This window comes from Hyla sarda, chromosome 2 (genome assembly GCF_029499605.1).
Source record: "Hyla sarda isolate aHylSar1 chromosome 2, aHylSar1.hap1, whole genome shotgun sequence".
NCBI lineage: Eukaryota > Metazoa > Chordata > Amphibia > Anura > Hylidae > Hyla > Hyla sarda.
In genome coordinates, this window is record NC_079190.1 from 397,864,644 (window position 1) to 397,885,524 (window position 20,881).

A 20,881-nucleotide genomic window follows, 5' to 3' on the forward strand; every position below is an offset into this window, starting at 1 on the left:
CAGAGGGCATGGCTGTGATATCACAAGGGTGTGTGGCCAACCCCTGCAGCACGGAAACAGCGTTTGGAACATTTAGTTCCATACTGGCCAGTGGAGTCCCCCTTCAACCCCTTAAAGACCACGGACGTATGGGTACGCCCCAACATCCTGGTACTTAAGAACCAAGGGCATACCTGTACGCCCGTGGGAATTCCGGGCCCCGCCGTTCACCAGACAGGGATTAGACCGGGATGCCTGCCGGAAAAAAAGGGTGAATGGGCTGTTCGAGACTTACAAGATGCATCATCACGAACGACCGATCAATCACTACCCTGCTGGGTGGCTATCGGGGCCGGAGGGGGTCTCCTACCTTTTCCTGGCCCTGCGGGGGTCCCCTCAGGAGCGGCGGTGGCGGACAGGAGCAGCAGGAGCAGTGGCAGCAGCGGCGGCAATCCCGTCAATGCAGGCGGCGAGGCCTGTTCACCTCCGGCTGTTGCTTAGCAACAACTCAGCAAGCACAGCCAAAGGGCATACTGGGATTTGTAGTTTTTAAACAGCTGGTGTTCCAACTAAAACTCCCAGCATGCCCTTTGGTATTCTGTGCATGATGGGGGTTGTAGTTATGCAACAGCTGGAGGCACGTTTTTCCTATAAAAAAGTGTGTCTCCAGCTGTTGCAAAACTACAACTCTCAGTATGCCCTTCAGCTGTCAATGCATGCTGAGAGCTGAAGGTTTGCCCCCCATGTGAATGTACAGGGCACATTCACACAGGCGGGGATTTAAAGAGAGTTCTCTGCTGCAAGTTTGAGATGTGGCAAATTTTCTACCGCAGCTCAAACTCACTAAACCCCCGCCCATGTGAATGTACCCTAAAAACACTACACAAAATAAAAAGTAAGTAAAAACACTACATATACATACCCTTACACAGTCTCTCCCCCCCCCCCCCTCCCCTCACAAAGAAAAAAAAAAAAAAAAAAACAGCGCCTTGTACGGCACTGTTTCCAAAATGGAGCCTCCAGCTGTTGAAAAACAACTACCAGTATTGCCGGACAGCCACTGACTGTCAAGGCATGCTGAGAATTTTGCAACAGCTGGAGACACCCTGTTTGGGATACACTGCCGTAGGGTATTTTGTTGGCAGATGCAAATCCCCAATTTAGGCCTCAAATGCGCATGGCGCTCTCTTGCTTTGGAGCCCTGTCTTATTTCAAGGAAACAGTTTAGTGCCACATATGGGGTATCTCCGTACTCGAGAGAAATAGCGTTACAGATGTTTGCTTTTTCTCCTTTTACCCCTTATGAAAAGGTAAAGTTGGGGGTCTACACTAGGGATCGACCGATATCGTTTTTTTAGGGCCGATAACGATAATCGGTGGAGGTTAGGGCCGATAGCCGATAACTTATACCGATATTCCGATATAAGTTATCGGCTATTCATCCCCCCGCGACACCGCTGCAGATCATTGATTTAAAGCGGGCGCTTTAAATCAATGCACTGCAGTGGCTTTTGCGGTGCCATAGGCCGCCGCCACCACCCGCTTCTCTCCCTATCTGTCTACCTGTCCGGGCCATCCATCCTTCCTGTAGTGTCCGGCGGCATTCCGGGTGGAGGGTGAACCGGTCCGGGCTGTCATTCTCAGGGGGTCATCTTCTCCACTCCGGGCAGGCTCCGGCCTAGTAACGCAGCATAGATGCCGCTGCGCAGTGACGCCCGTGCAAAGCGACACACCTGACGTCACGGCATAGCTGCGTCTATGCAGCGTACTAGGCCGGAGCCTGCCCGGAGTGGAGAAGATGACCCCCGGAGAAGGACAGCCCAGACCGGTTCACCCTCCACCCGGAATGCCGCCGGACACTACAGGAAGGATGGATGGCCCCCATTACGGGTAAGTAAAATTTTTTTTTATTGACCCGGAGGGTGGGGGAGGGACCCGACCGGTATGGGCAAAAATCCATACCGCTTTACCGCCCAGCACTACGGTGGGGGTGCGACGCGGTGCGGTGGGTCGGTCGCGGTGGGGCATTATCGGCAAGGTAATTGCTGATACCGATAATGCCCAAAATCGTGATTATCAGCCGATAATATCGGCAATACCGATAATCGGTCGATCCCTAGTCTACACCAGCATGTTAGTGAAATATATATATATATATATATATATATATATATATATATATATATATATATTTTACACAAACATGCTGGTGTTGCCCCATACTTCTAATTTTCACAAGCGGTAAAAGAAAAAAAAAAACGAAAAAAAAAAACAGACCACCAAAATTTGTAACGCAATTTCTCCTGAGTACGGAAATACCCCATATGTGGACACAAAGCGCTCTGCGGACGCACAACATGGCTCAGAAGTGAGAGCGCACTATGTACATTTGAGGCCTAAATTGGCGATTTGCATAGGGGTGGCTGATTTTACAGCAGTTCTGACATAAACGCAAAAAAAATAAATACCCACATGTGACCCCATTTTGGAAACTACACCACTCACGGAATGTATTTTTTTCACTAAAATGCTGGTGTTACCCTACATTTTTGTAGCCCCATTTCTTCTGAGTATGGAAATACCCCATATGTGGATGTAAAGTGCTCTGCAGGAGAACTACAATTCTCAGAAGAGAAGGGGCGCCATTGCACTTTTGGAGAGAGAATGCGTCCGAAATTGAAGGCCATGTGTGTTTACAAAGCCCCCATGGTGCCAGAACAGTAGACCCCCCAAGTGACCCCATTTTGGAAACTATACCCCACACGTAATTTAATAAGGGGTACAGTGAGCATTTACACCCCACTGGCATTTGACAGATCTTTGGAACAGTGGTCCGTGAAAATGAAAAAATACATTTTTCATTTGCACAGCCCACTGTTCCAAAGAGCTGTCAAACGCCAGCGGGGTGTAAATGCTCACTGCACCCCTTATTAAATTCTGTGAGGGGTGTAGTTTCCAAAATGGGGTCACATGTGGGGGGTCCACTGCTCTGGCACCACGGGGGGCTTTGTAAACGCACATGGCCCCTGACTACCATTCCAACCAAATTCTCTCTCCCAAAGCTCAATGGCGCTCCTTCTCTTCTGAGAAGTAGTTCGCTCACAGAGCACTTTACTAGGGATCGACCGATATCGGTTTTTTAGGGCTGATACCGATAATCGGTGCAGGTTAGGGCTGATAGCCGATAACTTATACCGATATTCCGGTATAATTTATCGGCTATTTAACCTCCTGCGACACCGCTGAAGATCATTGATTTAAAGCGGGCGCTTTAAATCAATGATCTGCAGTGGCTTTTGCGGGGCCATAGGCCGCCGCCGCCACCCGCTTCTCTCCCCCTACCTGTCAGGGTGGCCCGGGCCATCCATCCTTCCTTCCTGTAGTGTCCGGGGGCGTTCCGGGTGGAGGGTGAACCGGTCCGGGCTGTCCTTCTCCGGCGGTCATCTTCTCCACTCCGGGCAGGCTCCGGCCTAGTACGCTGCGCAGTGACGCCCGTGCGCAGCGACGCACCTGATGTCACGGCGTAGCGGCGTCTATGCAGTGTACTAGGCCGGAGCCTGACCGGAGTGGAGAAGATTACCGCCGGAGAAGAAGGACAGCCCGGACCGGTTCACTCTTCACCCGGAACGCCCGCGGACACTACAGCAAGGAAGGATGGATGGTCCGGACCACCCCCATTACGGGTAAGTTTAATTTTTTTTATTGACTCGGAGGGTGGGGGAGGGGCCCGACCGGTATAGTGGTATGGGCAAAAATCCATACCGGTATACCGCCCAGCATCACGACGGGGGGTGCGGTGGGTCGGCGGTGCGATGCGGCGGGTCGGGGGGGGTGGCGGGTCGCGGTGCGGTGGGCATTATCGGCTTATCGGCAAGGTAATTGCCGATACCGATAATGCCCAAAATCGTGATTATCGGCCGATAATATTGGCCATACCGATAATCGGTCGATCCCTACACTTTACATCCACATATGGGGTATTTCCATACTCAAGAAATGGGGTTGCAAATTTTGGGAGGCTTTTTCTCCTATTACCCCTTGTGAAAATGTAAAATTTGGGGTAAAAATCTAATTTTTAATTTTCACGTCCAACTTTAGCCGAAATTTGTCGAACACCTGAGGGGTGATAAGGCTCACTGTACCTCTTGTTACGTTCCTTGAGGGGTGTAGTTTCCAAAATAGTGTGCCGTGTGAGATTTTTCTTTTGCTGTTCTCGCACCATAGGGGCTTCCTAAATGTGACATGCCCCCCCAAAAACAATTTCAGCAAAATTTGCTTTCCAAAAGCCAAATGTGACTCATTTTAATGAAAATTTTTTATTTCATTTACACATCCGACTTTAACGAAAAGTCGTCAAACACCTGTGAGGTGTTAAGGCTCACTGGACCCCTTGTTATGTTCCTTGAGGGGTGTAGTTTCCAAAATAGTATGCCATGTGGGTTTTTGATTTGCTGTTCTTGCACCATAGGGGCTTCCTAAATGTGACATGCCCCCCAAAAACCATTTCAGAAAAACTCACTCTCCAAAATCCCACTGTCGCTGCTTCCCTTCTGTGCCCGCAGATCACTTTACATCCACATATGAGGTATTACCTTACTCGAGAGAAATTGGGTTACAAATGTTTTTTTTTTTTTGGGGGGGGGGATTTCTCTCCTTTTACTCCTTGAAAAATAAAAAATAAATGGCTCTACAAGAACATGCAAGATTTTGATTTAGAGTTTTCTCCTTCACCTAGTTGCTATTTCTTTGAAACACCTAAAGGGTTAACACTTTCTGAATGTCATTTTGAATACTTTGAGGGGTGCAGTTTTTAAATGGGGTCATTTATGGGGAATTTCTAATATGAAGGCTCTTCAAATCCACTTCAAAACTGAACTGGTGCCTAAAACGTCAGATTTTGAAAATTTTGTGGAAAATTGCTGCTGAACTTTGAAGCCATCTGGTGTCTTCCAAAAGTAAAAACATGTCAACTTCATGATTCAAAATAAAGTAGACATATTGTATATGTGCCTCAATATATAATTTGGAATGTCTATTTTCCTTACAAGCAGAAAGCTTCAAAGTAAAAAAAAAATGCCCAATTTTCAAATTTTTCATGAAATTTTGGATTTTTCACCAAGAAAGGATGCAAGTATCGACAAAAATTTACCACTCACAAAGTAGAATATGTCACGACAAAACAGTGTCGGAATCAAATTCATTAGCAAAAGCATCCCAGAGTTATTAAAGGGGTACTCCGGTGAAAACCTTTTTTCTTTGAAATCAACTTGTGGCAGAAAGTTAAACATATTTGTAAATTACTTGTATTAAAAAATCTTAATCCTTCCTATACTTATTAGCTGCTGGATACTACAGAGGAAATTCTTTTCTTTTTGGAATGCTCTCTGATGACATCACGAGCACAGTTCTCTCTGCTGACGTTATTATAATAATAATATTAACACTTTATTTATTGTTGTCCTTAGTGGGATTTGAACCCAAGTCCCCAGCACTGCAAGGTAGCAGTGCTAACCACTGAGCCACCATGCTGCCCTTAGCATACATCTGCTATGCATGGTTTCTAAAATGGACAGAGATGTCAGCAGAGAGCACTGTGCTCGTGATGTCATCAGTGTTCCAAAAAGAAAGGAATTTCCTCTGTAGCATTCAGCAGCTAATAAGTACTGGAAGGATTAAGATTTTTTAATAGAAGTAATTTACAAATATGTTTAAATTTCTGCCACCAGTTGATTTAAAAGAAAAAAAGGTTTTCACCGGAGTACCCCTTTAATGCTTAACCCCTTAAGGACTCAGCCCATTTTGGCCTTAAGGACTCAGACAATTTAATTTTTACGTTTTCCTTTTTTCCTCCTCGCCTTCTAAAAATCATAACTCTTTTATATTTTCATCCACAGACTAGTATGAGGGCTTGTTTTTTGCGCGACCAGTTGTCCTTTGTAATGACATCACTCATTATATCATAAAATGTATGGCGCAACCAAAAAACACTATTTTTGTGGGGAAATTAAAACGAAAAACGCAATTTTGCTAATTTTGGAAGGTTTTGTTTTCACGTCGTACAATTTCTGGTAAAAATGACATGTGTTCTTTATTCTGAGGGTCAATACGATTAAAATGATACCCATTATTATATACTTTTATATTATTGTTGCGCTTAAAAAAAATCACAAACTTTTTAACCAAATTAGTACGTTTATAATCCCTTTATTTTGATGACCTCTAACTTTTTTATTTTTCCGTATAAGTGGCGGTATGGGGGCTCATTTTTTGCGCCATGATCTGTACTTTTTTTTGATACCACATTTGTATATAAAAAACTTTTAATACATTTTTTATAATTTTTTTTTAATAAAATGTATTAAAAAAGTAGGAATTTTGGACTTTTTTAATTTTTTTTTCGTTCACGCCGTTCACCGTACGGGATCATTAACATTTTATTTTAATAGTTCGGACATTTACGCACGCGGCGATACCAAATATGTCTATAAAAAATGTTTTTTACGCTTTTTGGGGGTAAAATAGGAAAAAACGGACGTTTTACTTTTTTATTGGGGGAGGGGATTTTTCACTTTTTTTTTACTTTTACTTTTACATTTTTTTACATTTTTTTTTACACTTGAATAGTCCCCATATGGGACTATTCATAGCAATACCATGATTGCTAATACTGATCTGTTCTATGTATAGGACATAGAACAGATCAGTATTATCGGTCATCTCCTGCTCTGGTCTGCTCGATCACAGACCAGAGCAGGAGACGCCGGGAGCCGCACGGAGGAAGGTGAGGGGACCTCCGTGCGGCGTTATGAATGATCGGATCCCCGCAGCAGCGCTGCGGGCGATCCGATCGTTCATTTTAATCGCGAACTCCCGCAGATGCCGGGATCTGTATTGATCCCGGCACCTGAGGGGTTAATGGACGCCCGCGAGATCGCGGGCGTCGGCCATTGCCGGCGGGTCCCTGGCTGCGATCAGCAGCCGGGATCAGCCGCGCATGACACGGGCATCGCTCCGATGCCCGCGGTTATGCTTAGGACGTAAATGTACGTCCTGGTGCGTTAAGTACCACCTCACCAGGACGTACATTTACGTCCTGCGTCCTTAAGGGGTTAAAGTGACAGTGGTCAGATTTGCAAAAAAATGCTCTGGTCCTTAAAGGGGTACTCCGCCCCTGGCATCTTATCCCCTATCCAAAGGTTAGGGGATAAGATGTTAGATCGCCGAGGTCCCGCTGCTGGGGACCCCGGGGTATCGCCGCTGCGGCACCCCGCCATCATTACTGCACAGAGCGAGTTCGCCGCCACGCCCCCTCCCATAGACTTGTATTGACGGGGGTGGGCCGTGACGTCACGAGGGGCGGAGCCGTGACGTAACGATGCTCCAACCGCTGTATTGCCCGTCATTACGTGCAGAGCGAACTTGCTCTGCGCAGTAACGATAGTAGGGTGCTGCAGCAGCGATCCCCGGGGTCCCCAGCAGTGGGACCGCGGCGATCTGACATCTTATCCCCTATCCTTTGGATAGGGGATAAGATGTCTAGGGGTGGAGTACCCCTTTAAGGTGAAAATGGGCTTGGTCCTTAACCTCTGTAAGTGTAGATAAATACTAAACACAAATGATGAAGGTTCAAGTATTACTATTATTTACAAACCACAACGCAGGGCTATAGGTATATGTAGACAGAATATCCACCTTTTCTCATCATATCGAGATCCAATACGACATCTCTTTGATTATCATTGACATCTGCCCGGAAATGGAAACGCTTTGCTCTCTGTTCCTTTTTTTCAATGGCTTCCTGACAGAAAAGAAAAAAGACCACAAAGAAATGGCAAGTTATTACCCTCAAGCAGCCGCTTTGGTTGGCAGAGTCCACTATGCAATTTTATTCAGATCAATAGTTCTTTTAGAAGCCATTACAAAGATATGAAGCAGGTTCATCACAATGATGCTGTAGAGAGAATAAAGTGTTATTTAATGTTTTATTTGTCTTAGGACAGTTTGTGGCACAAAGACCTCAATTAGATAACTCTTTGGAGGAAAGACCCCAACCGCTATAGTCAAATTGTTGGTAATATGTGAAGAAGTCATGGCCACAAACATTTTTACTAATAACCTCACTGGTTATAACAAAAGCTTCTTTTTCATGACCAAATGCACAATGTCAGCCAATATTTCAGAGATCCACCATGCTCCTTTGCAACACATAAGCTAAAGACAGGGGAGTTTCCCCCTGATTAAGCTCAGACTATATTTAATAACCTATTAGGACAGTACCTCATGATTTGTAGACCTAACCTTTCATTTTTATTCTAGCTTTTTCTCTGCTTTCCACTCTCTACATAAAGTAGAAATGAGTTAAAGGGGTACTCCGCTGCTCAGTGTTTGGAACAAACTGTTCCGAATGCTGGAGACGGGAGCTTGTGATGTCAGCCCCGCCCCCTCATGATGTCATGCCCCGCCACTCAATGCAAGTCTATGGGAGGCTGTCACGCCCCCTCCCATAGACTTGCATTGAGGGCTGGGCATGACATCATGAGGGGGCGGGGCTATGAAATCACAAGCTCCAGTGTTCGGAACAGTTTACCCCTTTAAGCGCACATGATGTACAGGGCTGCAGACTTTACACACCTCAATCTCTTCACCCTGGATGTCACAACATTTCGGGGGGCATACCCCCTAATCAAGATTAAAGAGAACCTGTAATTACTTTTTACTCCTGTAACCAACAGCAACATGTACTATAGCTTTAAATAAATGTTCCTACCATGTTTCTATGTCCTGAAATAATGGTTGTAATCATGAGATATCAGGCTTTATAAATGGGCTGCACTGTATGTAAACTCTCTTTATGTAGGCGGTGCAGCGTTTGCAAGAAGTCCCTGCGCCCAGGGCTGTAATCCACCTCCTTGTTCCTAATCACGCCTACATAGATTTGATTGACAGCCCAGGCACATCAGAATCCTCCCATGCTCTCCTCCAACGCTCCCACAGCCCAGAAGCATTGGAAGCTCTGGCCATGCACACAATGAACGCTGTAGAGTGTCTGGTCCACATGTCGATGTTCCTGAGACATCGGTAAAGCCTATGGACTGTCAGGCAAGAATTCTGCCGTGCCTGGGCAGATAAATAGTGGGGACTGGATGAAGGTGAACAGGCACTGTGGGGGGACTGGGACTAGGCAAGTATGCTTTTTTTTCCCTATTCCCCCCCACCAACATGGCAACTAGAAAACTGTGCCTGGTTACCAGGTCTTCATGCCAACCTTGAATACACATAGCACTATAGGCCAATTTCACCCAGCAGTATTTTACATCAGTATTTGTAAGACAAAACTAGAAGTGGAACCTACACCGAGAAAGTATAATGGAAAGATTTGCTGCTTTGTGCTTTGGCTTGCAAATAGATACAAAATCCTGGCCACCGCCATATAAAAGTGGTTTTGCTGCGGATGTGCTACTTCTGAAGCTGCTCTGTGACTGGCAGCAGCGCTCAATCTTAGGACAGACAGGCAAAGAACACTGTGGATACCAAATGATTTGGGAAAGAACCACATGAAGATGCACACATGTACGTTAAAGGCGTGATACTGGGAACCAGCACAGATGGTACAGTATGACGCTGGATTGCAAACAAGGCTGCAGGGGAGACAATAGCTGGGATTTTCCAACCGGTCTGCATTGGCAAACTGTTGCCTTGGTAGAAAATATAATAAAGGTCCCAAGTCCCTCATTAATGTGCCTGGCTAGTTATGTATTAGGTACAAAGCCAGCAAAATGTCTATGAAGATAGTCCTACAGCAGAACCATTTATCCAGAGAAGGAATGTGATGCTTTACCTTAGAGGTGACATCTATTCCAGTGATAAAAGCCCCAGCTTTATTTTCATATCGCCTGGAACTGCCCTATAAACAAAAGAACAGCAAACAATCATGTACAGGAGTCCATCAGATGACTTCATATACAGTCACACACCACCACATGATGTCCTAACCACATCCTTAAAAAGGTGCTGCATGGAGACACCTCCTTAAACAGAGCTGTGATCAAATTTACGAGAATCTGTCAGCTGTATTTGCGGCTGCATTCACATCTCGTTTTGTACATACGGGTGCCGGGGAGGGGCAAACCGGGCGCTCCCGTACCCCAGCCGGATCAGCCCGTGACTCCATTTACTTAAATGAGCCGACCGGAGTCAAAAGGTGACTCCGGTCGGCTCAGTTTTGACCCGTATGCGGTTTTGGACCGGACCTAAAACCGTAGTATACTATGGTTTTAGGTCCGGTCAGGAAACCATATACGGGTCAAAACTGAGCCAACCGGAGTCACCGTACGACTCCGGTCGGCTCATTAAAGTAAATGGAGTCACGGGCTGATCCGGCTAGGGTACGGGAGCGCCCGGTTTGCCCCTTCCCAGCCGGATCCGCAGACACCACTGGATAGCTATTACTAAATACAAGCAAACTGTACCTTTCCTGGAGCGATTGTGGTTGTCAAACCTATAAAATCCCCTTTTAATTCCTCAGCCTAATGACAGCTCCCAGACCCTTCTTGACTGACTGATACTTTGAAAACCAATCAAGGAGAGGCCTGGAGGTGAGGCCACGCCCACTCCCATAGACTTGTATTGAGGGCGGCGGGCCGTGGCGTAACTAGGGGCGGAGCCGTGACATAACTATGCTCCGGCCCCTGTATTGCCCATCATTACGTGCAGAGCGAACTCGCTCCGTGCAGCAATGATAGCAGGGTGCCGCAGCGGCAATCCCTGGGGTCCCCAGCAGCGGCACCGCGGCGATCTGACATCTTATCCCCTATCCTTTGGTATAAGATAAGATGTCTAGGGGCGGAGTACCCCTTAAAAGAAAAATAAGTAGTTAATACAGATAAAGCAAATCCTTACATATGAAAGTAATAAAGATCTGCTGGGAGCTGTAAATCACTGTCTGTCAGTGTTTCCCAAGCAGGATGCCTCCAACTGTTGCAAAACTACAACTCCCAGCATGCCCGGACACCCGTTGCTGGAGGCACCCTGCTTGGGAAACAATGGTTTATGTAGAGGACAGGAGCTTCTTCAGGGTCCTATGCAGTACACACAGTGTCCCAAATGCAGCCACCCTTACTTGGTGTCCAAAGGAGCAGCTAATCCTGGCACAGGTAAGGAGTAATACAGAACTTGTAGTTCCTCCCTGTACTGTAGGGGGCGCTACCAGACAGCCATTCAGTGCTTGTACTTCAGTAATAGAGGTGATTTACCAGTAAAATGCCCATTCTGATTGGTCAGTTCCTCCAGTTGTGACACGTTTCACAGATCTGGACTGTCTGTATATATATATACTGTCTGTATATTGTATGTTGAGTCTGGTTTCAAGTTACAATGGTCCAGAAAAGACCACTGTATGTTGAAACTATTGTATGTTGAGGCCATTGTAAGTTGAGGGATCACGGTAATTCACTAGTGTCAGAGATAAATGTATCTCTGGCCCTTCTATAGACAGTGCTTGGAGTATGTAAAGTCTGTCGCTTCATGCAGCGGTGAGAGTCAGTGCCCCGTTTTGGAGATCGTGGGGGTTCCAGCAGTCAGAACACATGACAACAAACGCTTGTCCCCTACCCACAGGGTTAGGAAACATTTTAAGTGGTATGATCTCATAAGAAGTATACACTAGATTTGGCAGCATATTACAGAAACAGCAAAGGGTGTCAGATGTTAATATCCACACATGGTGAAATTGATCTGCGGTCAAAACCAATAGTAAATTCCCATTGATGCTGTGGCAAGCCTCTCTGTGCCACATGGACGTGGGGTTTCATCTAAGGCTAGGTTCACACAATGGAATTTCCACTGGAGAAACACAGTCCCATAGTGTGAACACAGCCTAACTGGGGATTGTAAAAATCCATACACCCACTGCGGAAACCGCTACATTCAAATCTATGGAACAGATTTTCCCAAATCTGCTGCTTGTGAACATATTTAGTATTTTCACATGTTAAACGTTTCAATCAGGGGGAGAAGACGCTGGCTGAGCACTTTTCTGCACACTGCAGAGACAGGTTCTATGTTCGCACACTTTTCTATTCTTTCCTCTACCTGAAAATTTAAAAGGTGTACTCCGGCCTTAATACAATTTATCCCCTATCTGAAGGATAGGGGATAAGATGTATGATCGCGGGGGTCCTGCTGCTGGGGATCACCGCAATCTGTCATTGCGCACCCACCTTTGTGAGCTCTACGCAGCGCTGGAGGCTCCGAGTGAGTATCGTGACGTCACAACCCAGCCCCCTCAATGCAAGTCTATGGGAGGGGCCGGACGGCCCGCCCCCTCAACACAAGTCTATGGGAGTGGGCGTAACGGGGACACTCCCAATAATGGTCTCAGACACACTCGAAAGGGGACAAAACACTCCCAATAGGGGACAACCAGACTCATGTGCCAGCCCTACCTTGTACACAGGGCCGCCAACAGGGGGTACAGCCAATACCAAAGAAAGGGATCCAGGCTCTCAGGGGGCCCAGGCCCCTGCTGCACCCCCTGCAGCTGCCCCAGCACAGAAGCAGAAGACCGTTGTTTAAACATTTGTCTCATGCTCTTCTACATATGCCGGCCACATAATTCACCCCTCCTTCCATGATCCCCCCCATGCCACCTTATTTCCCCTGTGCCAAATCCCCCCCCCTTATTACCCCCTGTGCCACATCATTTTTTCCCTCCCGTGCTATTTCATTCCTCCTATATTACCCTCTGTGCAAATTCATCACCCCTTCTTTACCACCCCCTGTGCCATTTCATTCCCCAAAATTAATTAATATTAATTTTGATCATGTTTTATAGGTTTTATTACACTCTGGAGTGAGTATATTACAGTATTCAGTGATTTAGAAGGATTTTGAGCCTTTTTTCCCCAATAGAGGACATCTCTCAATAGTGGACACTTATTCTCGGTGAGTGTCCACTATTGGGAGATTCTTCTGTACTACATTTCATCTCCAGTGGTGAACACAGGGGAGTATTGCCTGGTATTGCTGGCTGACTGTGATAGATTCTTTCCAAAAAGCATTGTCTCTTATGATAAAACAGTGCTTGCCATCCAGGCATCCGAATGTCATAGAAACATAGAAGGTGTCGGCAGGATGACGGTTAGTACAATGGTTAAGCTCCCTTCTATAGACATTAATGGAGGGGGCATGGCGTCACAAACACGGAAGCCCCAAGCTTCCATGTTCAGAAGGCCATGGTGCCAGCCCTATGATCATGGGGGTAGGGGGGCTGGGTGTCCAGATCCACAGAGATCAGACATCTTCTACCCTACCCTTTGGATACCAAACCTCTCCTGCTCTGGACAGTTCCTGACATGGACAGAGGTGTCAGCAGAGGGCACTGTGGTCAGACAAAAAAGGACAACTCAACTTCCTCTGTAGCATACAGCAGCTGATAAGTACAGGAATGATTAAGATTTTTTCATAGAAGTAATTTACAAATCACTTTACCAGTTGATATGAATAAAATTGTTTTCCACCGGATTACCCCTTTAAAGGAGATTTGCAGCATATAACACTTATCCCCTTGGGGAGAAGTGTATGATCACAGGGGGTCCGAACACTGGGACCCTCTGCGATCTCCTTTACGGGGAAGGCTCTGCCACGTCTCTCCCATGCAGGCGGCATGTCAGCTGTAGCAATACCCCGCAGCCTACACACCCCCCTCCATGCATCTCTATGGGAGAGCGTTCACCACAGGGGGCTGGCCAGCTGCAGTGTATGAACTCATGAGCCGGCCATGTTCACGCTATTCCTCCCCCCCCCAATTATATTGCCATCTTTATATTTTCAATATATATTCAATCCACAAAGCGGTGCATCTGTCAGAGGTGACAGACATGATTCAGAGCACAGTGGTCTATATAGTTCAACAGAGGGAGCGTGAACATGGCCGGCTCATCACAGGACAGGGCCGGGAACTTGCATCAGGACAACGGCAGATGTCCCAGGGTAGGGGAGGGGGAAGATTCAAATTAGTCACCACTATGGGGGCTGGCCTGAATTCACACACTGGAGGTGACCCCGGCCCCCTGTGGTGATGCGTCTGTATAAGGGTGTGTTCACACTGGGCAGTTGAAGCTGAATCTCCGCTTGCGGCGGTAGAACTGCACAGCCGTGCGCCGTCACCATTGACTGCTATGCAGTGCTCGCGGACATCTGCACAAAGAATGAACATGTTCCTTCTCTGTGTGGAACAATTTCAGCTGCAGAATTGTCCTCTGCTGTGAACGGGTCTCGCGGAAGACCCATTCACACTGATGTTAAAGGGGTTCTCCAAAGGATAGGGGATAAGATGCCTGATTGCGGGAGTCCCGCCGCTGGGGACCCCCGTGATCTAGCACGTGGCACCCCGTTTATAATAAGTCCCCAGAGCGTGTTCGCTCCAGGTCTGATTACCGGCAACCACAGGGCCGACGGCATGTGACGTCACGCCTCCGCCCCCATGTGACGTCACACTCCGTCCCTCAATGCAAGTCTATGGGGATAAGATGTCTAAGCACCGGAGAACCCCTTTAAAGCTCACTGCATGGAATTACGCTCGCAGAATTCCGCGGGAGTTACGCAGAGTGAACGTACCCTTAGGAGGTTGTAACAGATAACAGACTTCCAGCCAACGTGGGCAGAATTGAAAATACAAATGTATGGCATACATGCTCATCTTACACAGGTACAGTATCTCACATAAGTCCACTCCTCACATGTCTGCAAATATTTAAAATTTTCACGTGACATGAATGAAGAACAGACATTATGCTACAATGTATAGTAGTGAGTGCACAGCTTGTATAATAGTGTTATGTCCCCTCAAAAAAACGCAACACACCAATTAATGTCTAAAGCTTCTTTCACATTACAAAATTACTCAGTTTTAAAGATCAGTATGAAGTTCCGTCTGAAAATCAGCTAAAAACGTTAGTTACAAAATCCTATACGGCCATTAGAAAATCCCATTATAGTCTATGGTATTTTTTCAATAGCCGTTTTAAACTATTATAGCCCGTTATTAATAACCGCTGTTATTTTGTGACGGAAGATAGTAACGGGAGAAAACGGGTTAAAACGGCTATTAGAAAAATCTCAGACTATTATGGGATTTTCTAACGGCCGTATAGGATTTTGTAACTGACGTTTTTAGCTGATTTTCAGACAGAATTTCGTACAGATCTTTAAAACTGAGTCATTGTGTAGTGTGAAAGGGGCCTTGACAACAAAAGGGAGCACATTTCTAAGTGTAAATGTCCAAATTGGGCCTAGTTACCCATTTGCCTCCCCACCATGTCATGTGACTAGTTAATGTTACAAGATCACTGTGTGAATAGGGAGAAGGCATCTTAAATCTGGTGTTATGGCTCTCACACTCTCTAATCCTGGTCTCTGGAAGTTCAAAATGACACCACATGGCAAAGAACTCTAAAGGATCCAAGAAAAAATTTAATATAATTGTTGCTCTACATAAAGAGATGATCGGCTATAAGAAGCTAGACAAGACCCTGAACTGAGCCATAGCATGGTGGGCAAGAAAAAGCAGTAGTTTCACAGAACAGGTTCCACACAGAACAGGCAATTGATGCCAAATGTATCCCAGTTAGGGAATAGAATTACACTCCAAATATACAAAGGCCAGAAGGGGCCACAAAACACCCTATTAGATCCAATTTAAAAGGTATGTATCAAGTGATTGGCGAGTAAAAACATACAAGGGTCACCAGACTCTATAATGCATGTAGTACCAGTGTTTTATACAAATCTACTTATGGTTAACCTGTAGTCATATGAATAGTATTGGACTGCACTGTGTATAACAACTGTCCGCTACCTTATTGTGAGGAATCACCGGCTACAGCCCAGCGAACACTACATCTGGTGACCCATAATATCAAATCTAAACACACAGCCTGCTGGTAGGGCTGGGCGGTATACCGGTTCATACCGAATACCGAAATGTTTGTGCTGCACGATGTCAATTTTTCCCATACCGTAATACCAGTTGGGCCCCTCCCCCTCAGGAATGAATTAACCTCACCCTCCTGTTTGTTGCAGGCCGCCGGCACTGACACTCTATACTGTACGCTGTATCCCTATGCCCGGGCTGCAAAAGATAAACAAAATAAACTTTAACGCACCTTCCTATGTTCCCCCGTCGGTCCAGACCTGCTTCCTACGGCTTCTTACATGACAGTGGGCTCAGCCTATCACCGGCCGAGGCGGAACATCGCTGCGGCCGGTAATAGGCTGACGGCTCTCCAACGTTCACGTCCCCTGGAAGAGCGTGAGGCCAACGTAGGAACATGCGTTAAGTTTATTTTGTTTACCTTTTGCAGCCCGGGCACAGGGATACAGCGTACAGTATAGTGTCAGTGCCGGCGGCCCGCAACAAACAGAAGGACCAGGAGGGCAGCGCTTGTGGGTGACATGTGATTAGTTCCCCGATGGGGACAGCGCAGCACTGGGCTGATAATTTCTTTTTTTTGGGGGGGAGTGAAACAGAACAGCGCTCGCAGGTTACATGATTTGGGGGGGGGGGGGGGGGATATCGTTATATACCGTGGAACCGCCATAAATTACAAAAATACTGTGATACACACATACAGCTCTACCCGCTGGCATATTTAACTAGATAGATATTTAACTACTCAACTGGCAGACCACGGTCCGGATCCAGACCGCGGCTGCCAGTCATCCGGCCGAAGCTCCCCTCATTTATTTGTATAGGTGTCTTTAAGAGCACAGTGGCATCATTAATGCTGGGGGCACAGTGGCATCATTAATTCTGGGGGCACAGTGGCATCAATTAGTCGGTACAGGGCACAGTGTTTGTCGAAAGTGTATTTGGGGGCATAGCGTGTGGTAGTAAAATTGAAGGGGCATAGTTTATGGCAGTAGTATACCAGGGGCCACAGTGTGCAGCAGAATTATTTTCAGTGGTACAGTGTGTGGAAGTAATATACCTGGGGTACAGTGTGCGGCCCTGGCGGCCGGGGCGCGCACGGTCCTAATAGCCGGCAGGTGACTAGTACATGTATAGGGCTATACGCAGGTTACTGGTACATGTATGGGGCTATACGCAGGTTACTGGTACATGTATGGGGCTATACGCAGGTTACTGGTACATGTATGGGGCTATACGCAGGTTACTGGTACATGTATGGGGCTATACGCAGGTTACTGGTACATGTATGGGGCTATACGCAGGTTACTGGTACGTGTATGGGGCTATACGCAGGTTACTGGTACGTGTATGGGGCTATACGCAGGTTACTGGTACGTGTATGGGGCTATACGCAGGTTACTGGTACGTGTATGGGGCTATACGCAGGTTACTGGTACGTGTATGGGGCTATACGCAGGTTACTGGTACGTGTATGGGGCTATACGCAGGTTACTGGTACGTGTATGGGGCTATACGCAGGTTACTGGTACGTGTATGGGGCTATACGCAGGTTACTGGTACGTGTATGGGGCTATACGCAGGTTACTGGTACACGTATGGGGCTATACGCAGGTTACTGGTACACGTATGGGGCTATACGCAGGTTACTGGTACACGTATGGGGCTATACGCAGGTTACTGGTACACGTATGGGGCTATACGCAGGTTACTGGTACACGTATGGGGCTATACGCAGGTTACTGGTACACGTATGGGGCTATACGCAGGTTACTGGTACACGTATGGGGCTATACGCAGGTTACTGGTACACGTATGGGGCTATACGCAGGTTACTGGTACACATACGGGGCTATACGCAGGTTACTGGTACACATACGGGGCTATACGCAGGTTACTGGTACACGTATGGGGCTATACGCAGGTTACTGGTACACGTCTGGGGCTATACGCAGGTTACTGGTACACGTCTGGGGCTATACGCAGGTTACTGGTACACGTCTAGGGCTATATACAGGTGACTGGTACACGTCTAGGGCTATATACAGGTGACTGGTACATGTATAGGGCTATATATACAGGTGACTGGTACATGTATGGGCTATATACAGGTTACTGGTACATGTATAGGGCTATATATACAGGTGACTGGTACATGTATAAGGGCTATATATACAGGTGACTGGTTCATGTATAGGGCTATATACACAGGTTACTGGTACATGTATAGGGCTATATATACAGGTGACTGGTACATGTATAGGGCTATATACAGGTGACTGGTACATGTATAAGGGCTATATATACAGGTGACTGGTTCATGTATAGGGCTATATACACAGGTTACTGGTACATGTATAGGGCTATATATACAGGTGACTGGTACATGTATAGGGCTATATACAGGTGACTGGTACATGTATGGGCCTTCCAGCCTCCTATGCCCGGTCCCCCGGTCGGTACAGGCCTGCTGTGGCTGGAGGCGCCGGTCCCATGGGCGGTAATGAATGGCTCCTCTCCATGGTGATAACGATCATTTCTCACGTCACACACGACGAAATCTGTGCCCGGTACCGGCTCCCATAACCGATGCCCACCAGCTCACGTACCGAAACCACTTCCCGAGGAGAACTCTTGTCCGGTGCGGCCTCCACCTCACCCTCCTCCACTTCCATAGGTTCCGGTTCGTTAACGCCTCCAGGTCCCGATTTTACAGACACCCGCAGTCCCCGAACCGCCGCCATCTTCTCGGCTAGACACTAGGGCAAAAACCGACAAACGCAGACAGTCCCTCTGTCTTCCGCCCGGCGGTCATAGAGAGCTGAGTGCCTGGGCTAGACGGGACGCAGCACATGACCCCCAGGTGAAGGGGCGGCAGCCATATTGGTTGTGGTGTACGGCCGGAAGGTTTTGCGTGCGCATCACGTGGCTTTGTGTTACACATCTGTCTGCTCTGCACTGTTGGGTTGTGTAGTACGGTGCTTCCTAAACAGTGTGCCTACAGGCTTTGGCTGTCCGTGCATGCTGGGAGTTGTAGTTTTGAAACAGCTGGAGGCGCACTGGATGGGAAACACTGGTGTAGTGTAAGGACGTTGTGTAGACATTAACCCCTTAGTCAGTGGGGTAACAAATTTAGGGGGCCCCTGCGAGACCTACTGAGGAGGCCCCTAACCTCCTCCCCCACGAGGTATGCCAGACCCATGCCAATATGCCCCACCCATACCACATTGCTCCGCCCATACTGATATGCACTGCCCATAGGCCTTTTCTTTGGACGTATGAAGAGCATCTGTAAGGGTCCATTCACATCACGATTTTACCATCCTACTTCTTCTCACGATTTTTAACTTTGAAATCATATAAATCTGCACGTCAAGTCACATCCATTGACTTCTATTCATTAATGATCGACAACAAAGGCATCAGTTTTGATCCGCATCCGATTTTGCACGATTTAAGATCAGAGGTAAAATGGTGGTTGACCACGATTTTTCGTCCAGATTCAAAATCGGATCGAAATCGTGTCCGATTTTTTAAATTATTGATGTCTATGTAAATCGTATGGGATCATGTGACTGTGCGATTCTATCAGATTAATTGCACACAATTTTTTTGTTCGCATGCCCAGTAGACTTTAAAACACATGCACCTCAAATATATAAAACTTTATTGCCATTGGCATAAATATTCATTTTAAAGATCAGATTTTTATTGAAAATCGGATCGTATTTTCATCTGTACGATTTTTGGATACGATTTTAAAATTGGATAGCAAAGAAATTTTTACATACGATTGTACACGATTTTTTGCAATCCGATTTTGTCCGCTTTTACGCTCCGATAATCAGATGGTTAAATCGTGATGTGAACCTAGCCGAAGCAATACTAACATTTTTTTTAAAATTAAAAATCACTGTAGTGCAGCAGTTCGCAAACCTTTTTTTGCGACTGTACCCCCAAAGGGTGAAACCCCTTGCATGGAACTTACACGCGAGGGGTACCCGTGGACAAAATAAGTCATACATTTATTTATTTTCATAATGGCATGTGCTTACCTTTATACTAATGTGATACATCCCCTTGTGCCATTTTTCCCCTCCATCTTTAGGGAATCAGAGGGAGGGGGGAATAACGGCACAACGGGATTAAGATGGGGGGGGGGGGGTTAATCATCATGCGTTGTTGCATAACTACATCTCCCAGCATGCCCTTTCGGCTATCGGTACATGCTGGAAGTTGTAGTTTTGCAGCAGCTGGAGGCACAACTACAATTTCCAGCATGCACGGTCTGTCAGGGCATACTGGTAGTTGTGGTTTTGCAATAGCTCGAGGTTTACCCCCCCCATGTGAATGTACAGGGTACAATCACATGGGCAGGGGCTTACAGCGAATTTCCTGCTTCAAGTTTGAGCTGTGGCAAATTTTCCGCCTTAGCTCAAACTCCTAGCGGGAAGCTCACCCCGTCCGTGTGAATGTATCCTAAAAACACTACACTACACAAATTAAAGGGTAAACTACTACATATATAAACCCTCTTACACTGTACCCCCCCTCTCCCCAAAGATCTGTCAAACGCCAGTGGGGTGTATATGCTCACTGCACCCCTTATTAAATTCTGTGAGGGGTGTAGTTTCCAAAATGGGGTCACATGTGGGGGGGGGGGTCCACTGTTCTGGCACCATGGGGGGCTTTGTAAACGCACATGGCCCCCGACTTCCATTCGAAACAAATTCTCTTTCCAAAAGCCCAATGGCGCTCCTTCTCTTCTGCGCATTGTAGTTCGCCCGCAGAGCACTTTATATCCACATATGGGGTATTTCCATACTCAGAAGAAATGGTGTTATAAATTCTGAGGGGCATTTTCTCCTCTTACCCTTGTAAATTTGGGGAAAAAACAGCATTTTAGTGAAAAAAAAAATTAATTTACACGTCCGACTTTAACGTAAAGTCATCAAACACCTGTGGGGTGTTAAG

At 46.7% G+C, this 20,881-nt stretch overlaps 1 protein-coding gene across 7 annotated transcripts in view; it reads right to left on the reverse strand.

The window, feature by feature from the left end:
• Window positions 1-18,825, reverse strand: part of NCBP3 (nuclear cap binding subunit 3) — a 45,619-nt gene extending 26,794 nt beyond the window's left edge. For 2 of the 7 annotated variants that reach the window (XM_056558744.1, XM_056558743.1), the window contains exons 1-3: window positions 18,517-18,825; window positions 9,818-9,883; window positions 7,672-7,777 (exon numbers count right to left, since the gene is read on the reverse strand). In XM_056558744.1, the coding sequence (XP_056414719.1) occupies window positions 7,672-7,777; window positions 9,818-9,883; window positions 18,517-18,651 (307 nt within the window). In that variant the 5' untranslated portion in view covers window positions 18,652-18,825. Of the gene's footprint in view, window positions 1-7,671; window positions 7,778-9,817; window positions 9,884-18,293; window positions 18,465-18,516 lie in introns of those variants that run through there. The other 5 variants (XM_056558748.1, XM_056558747.1, XM_056558746.1 and 2 more) reach the window with 5 other exon arrangements.
• Between the last annotated feature and the right edge of the window lie 2,056 nt (window positions 18,826-20,881).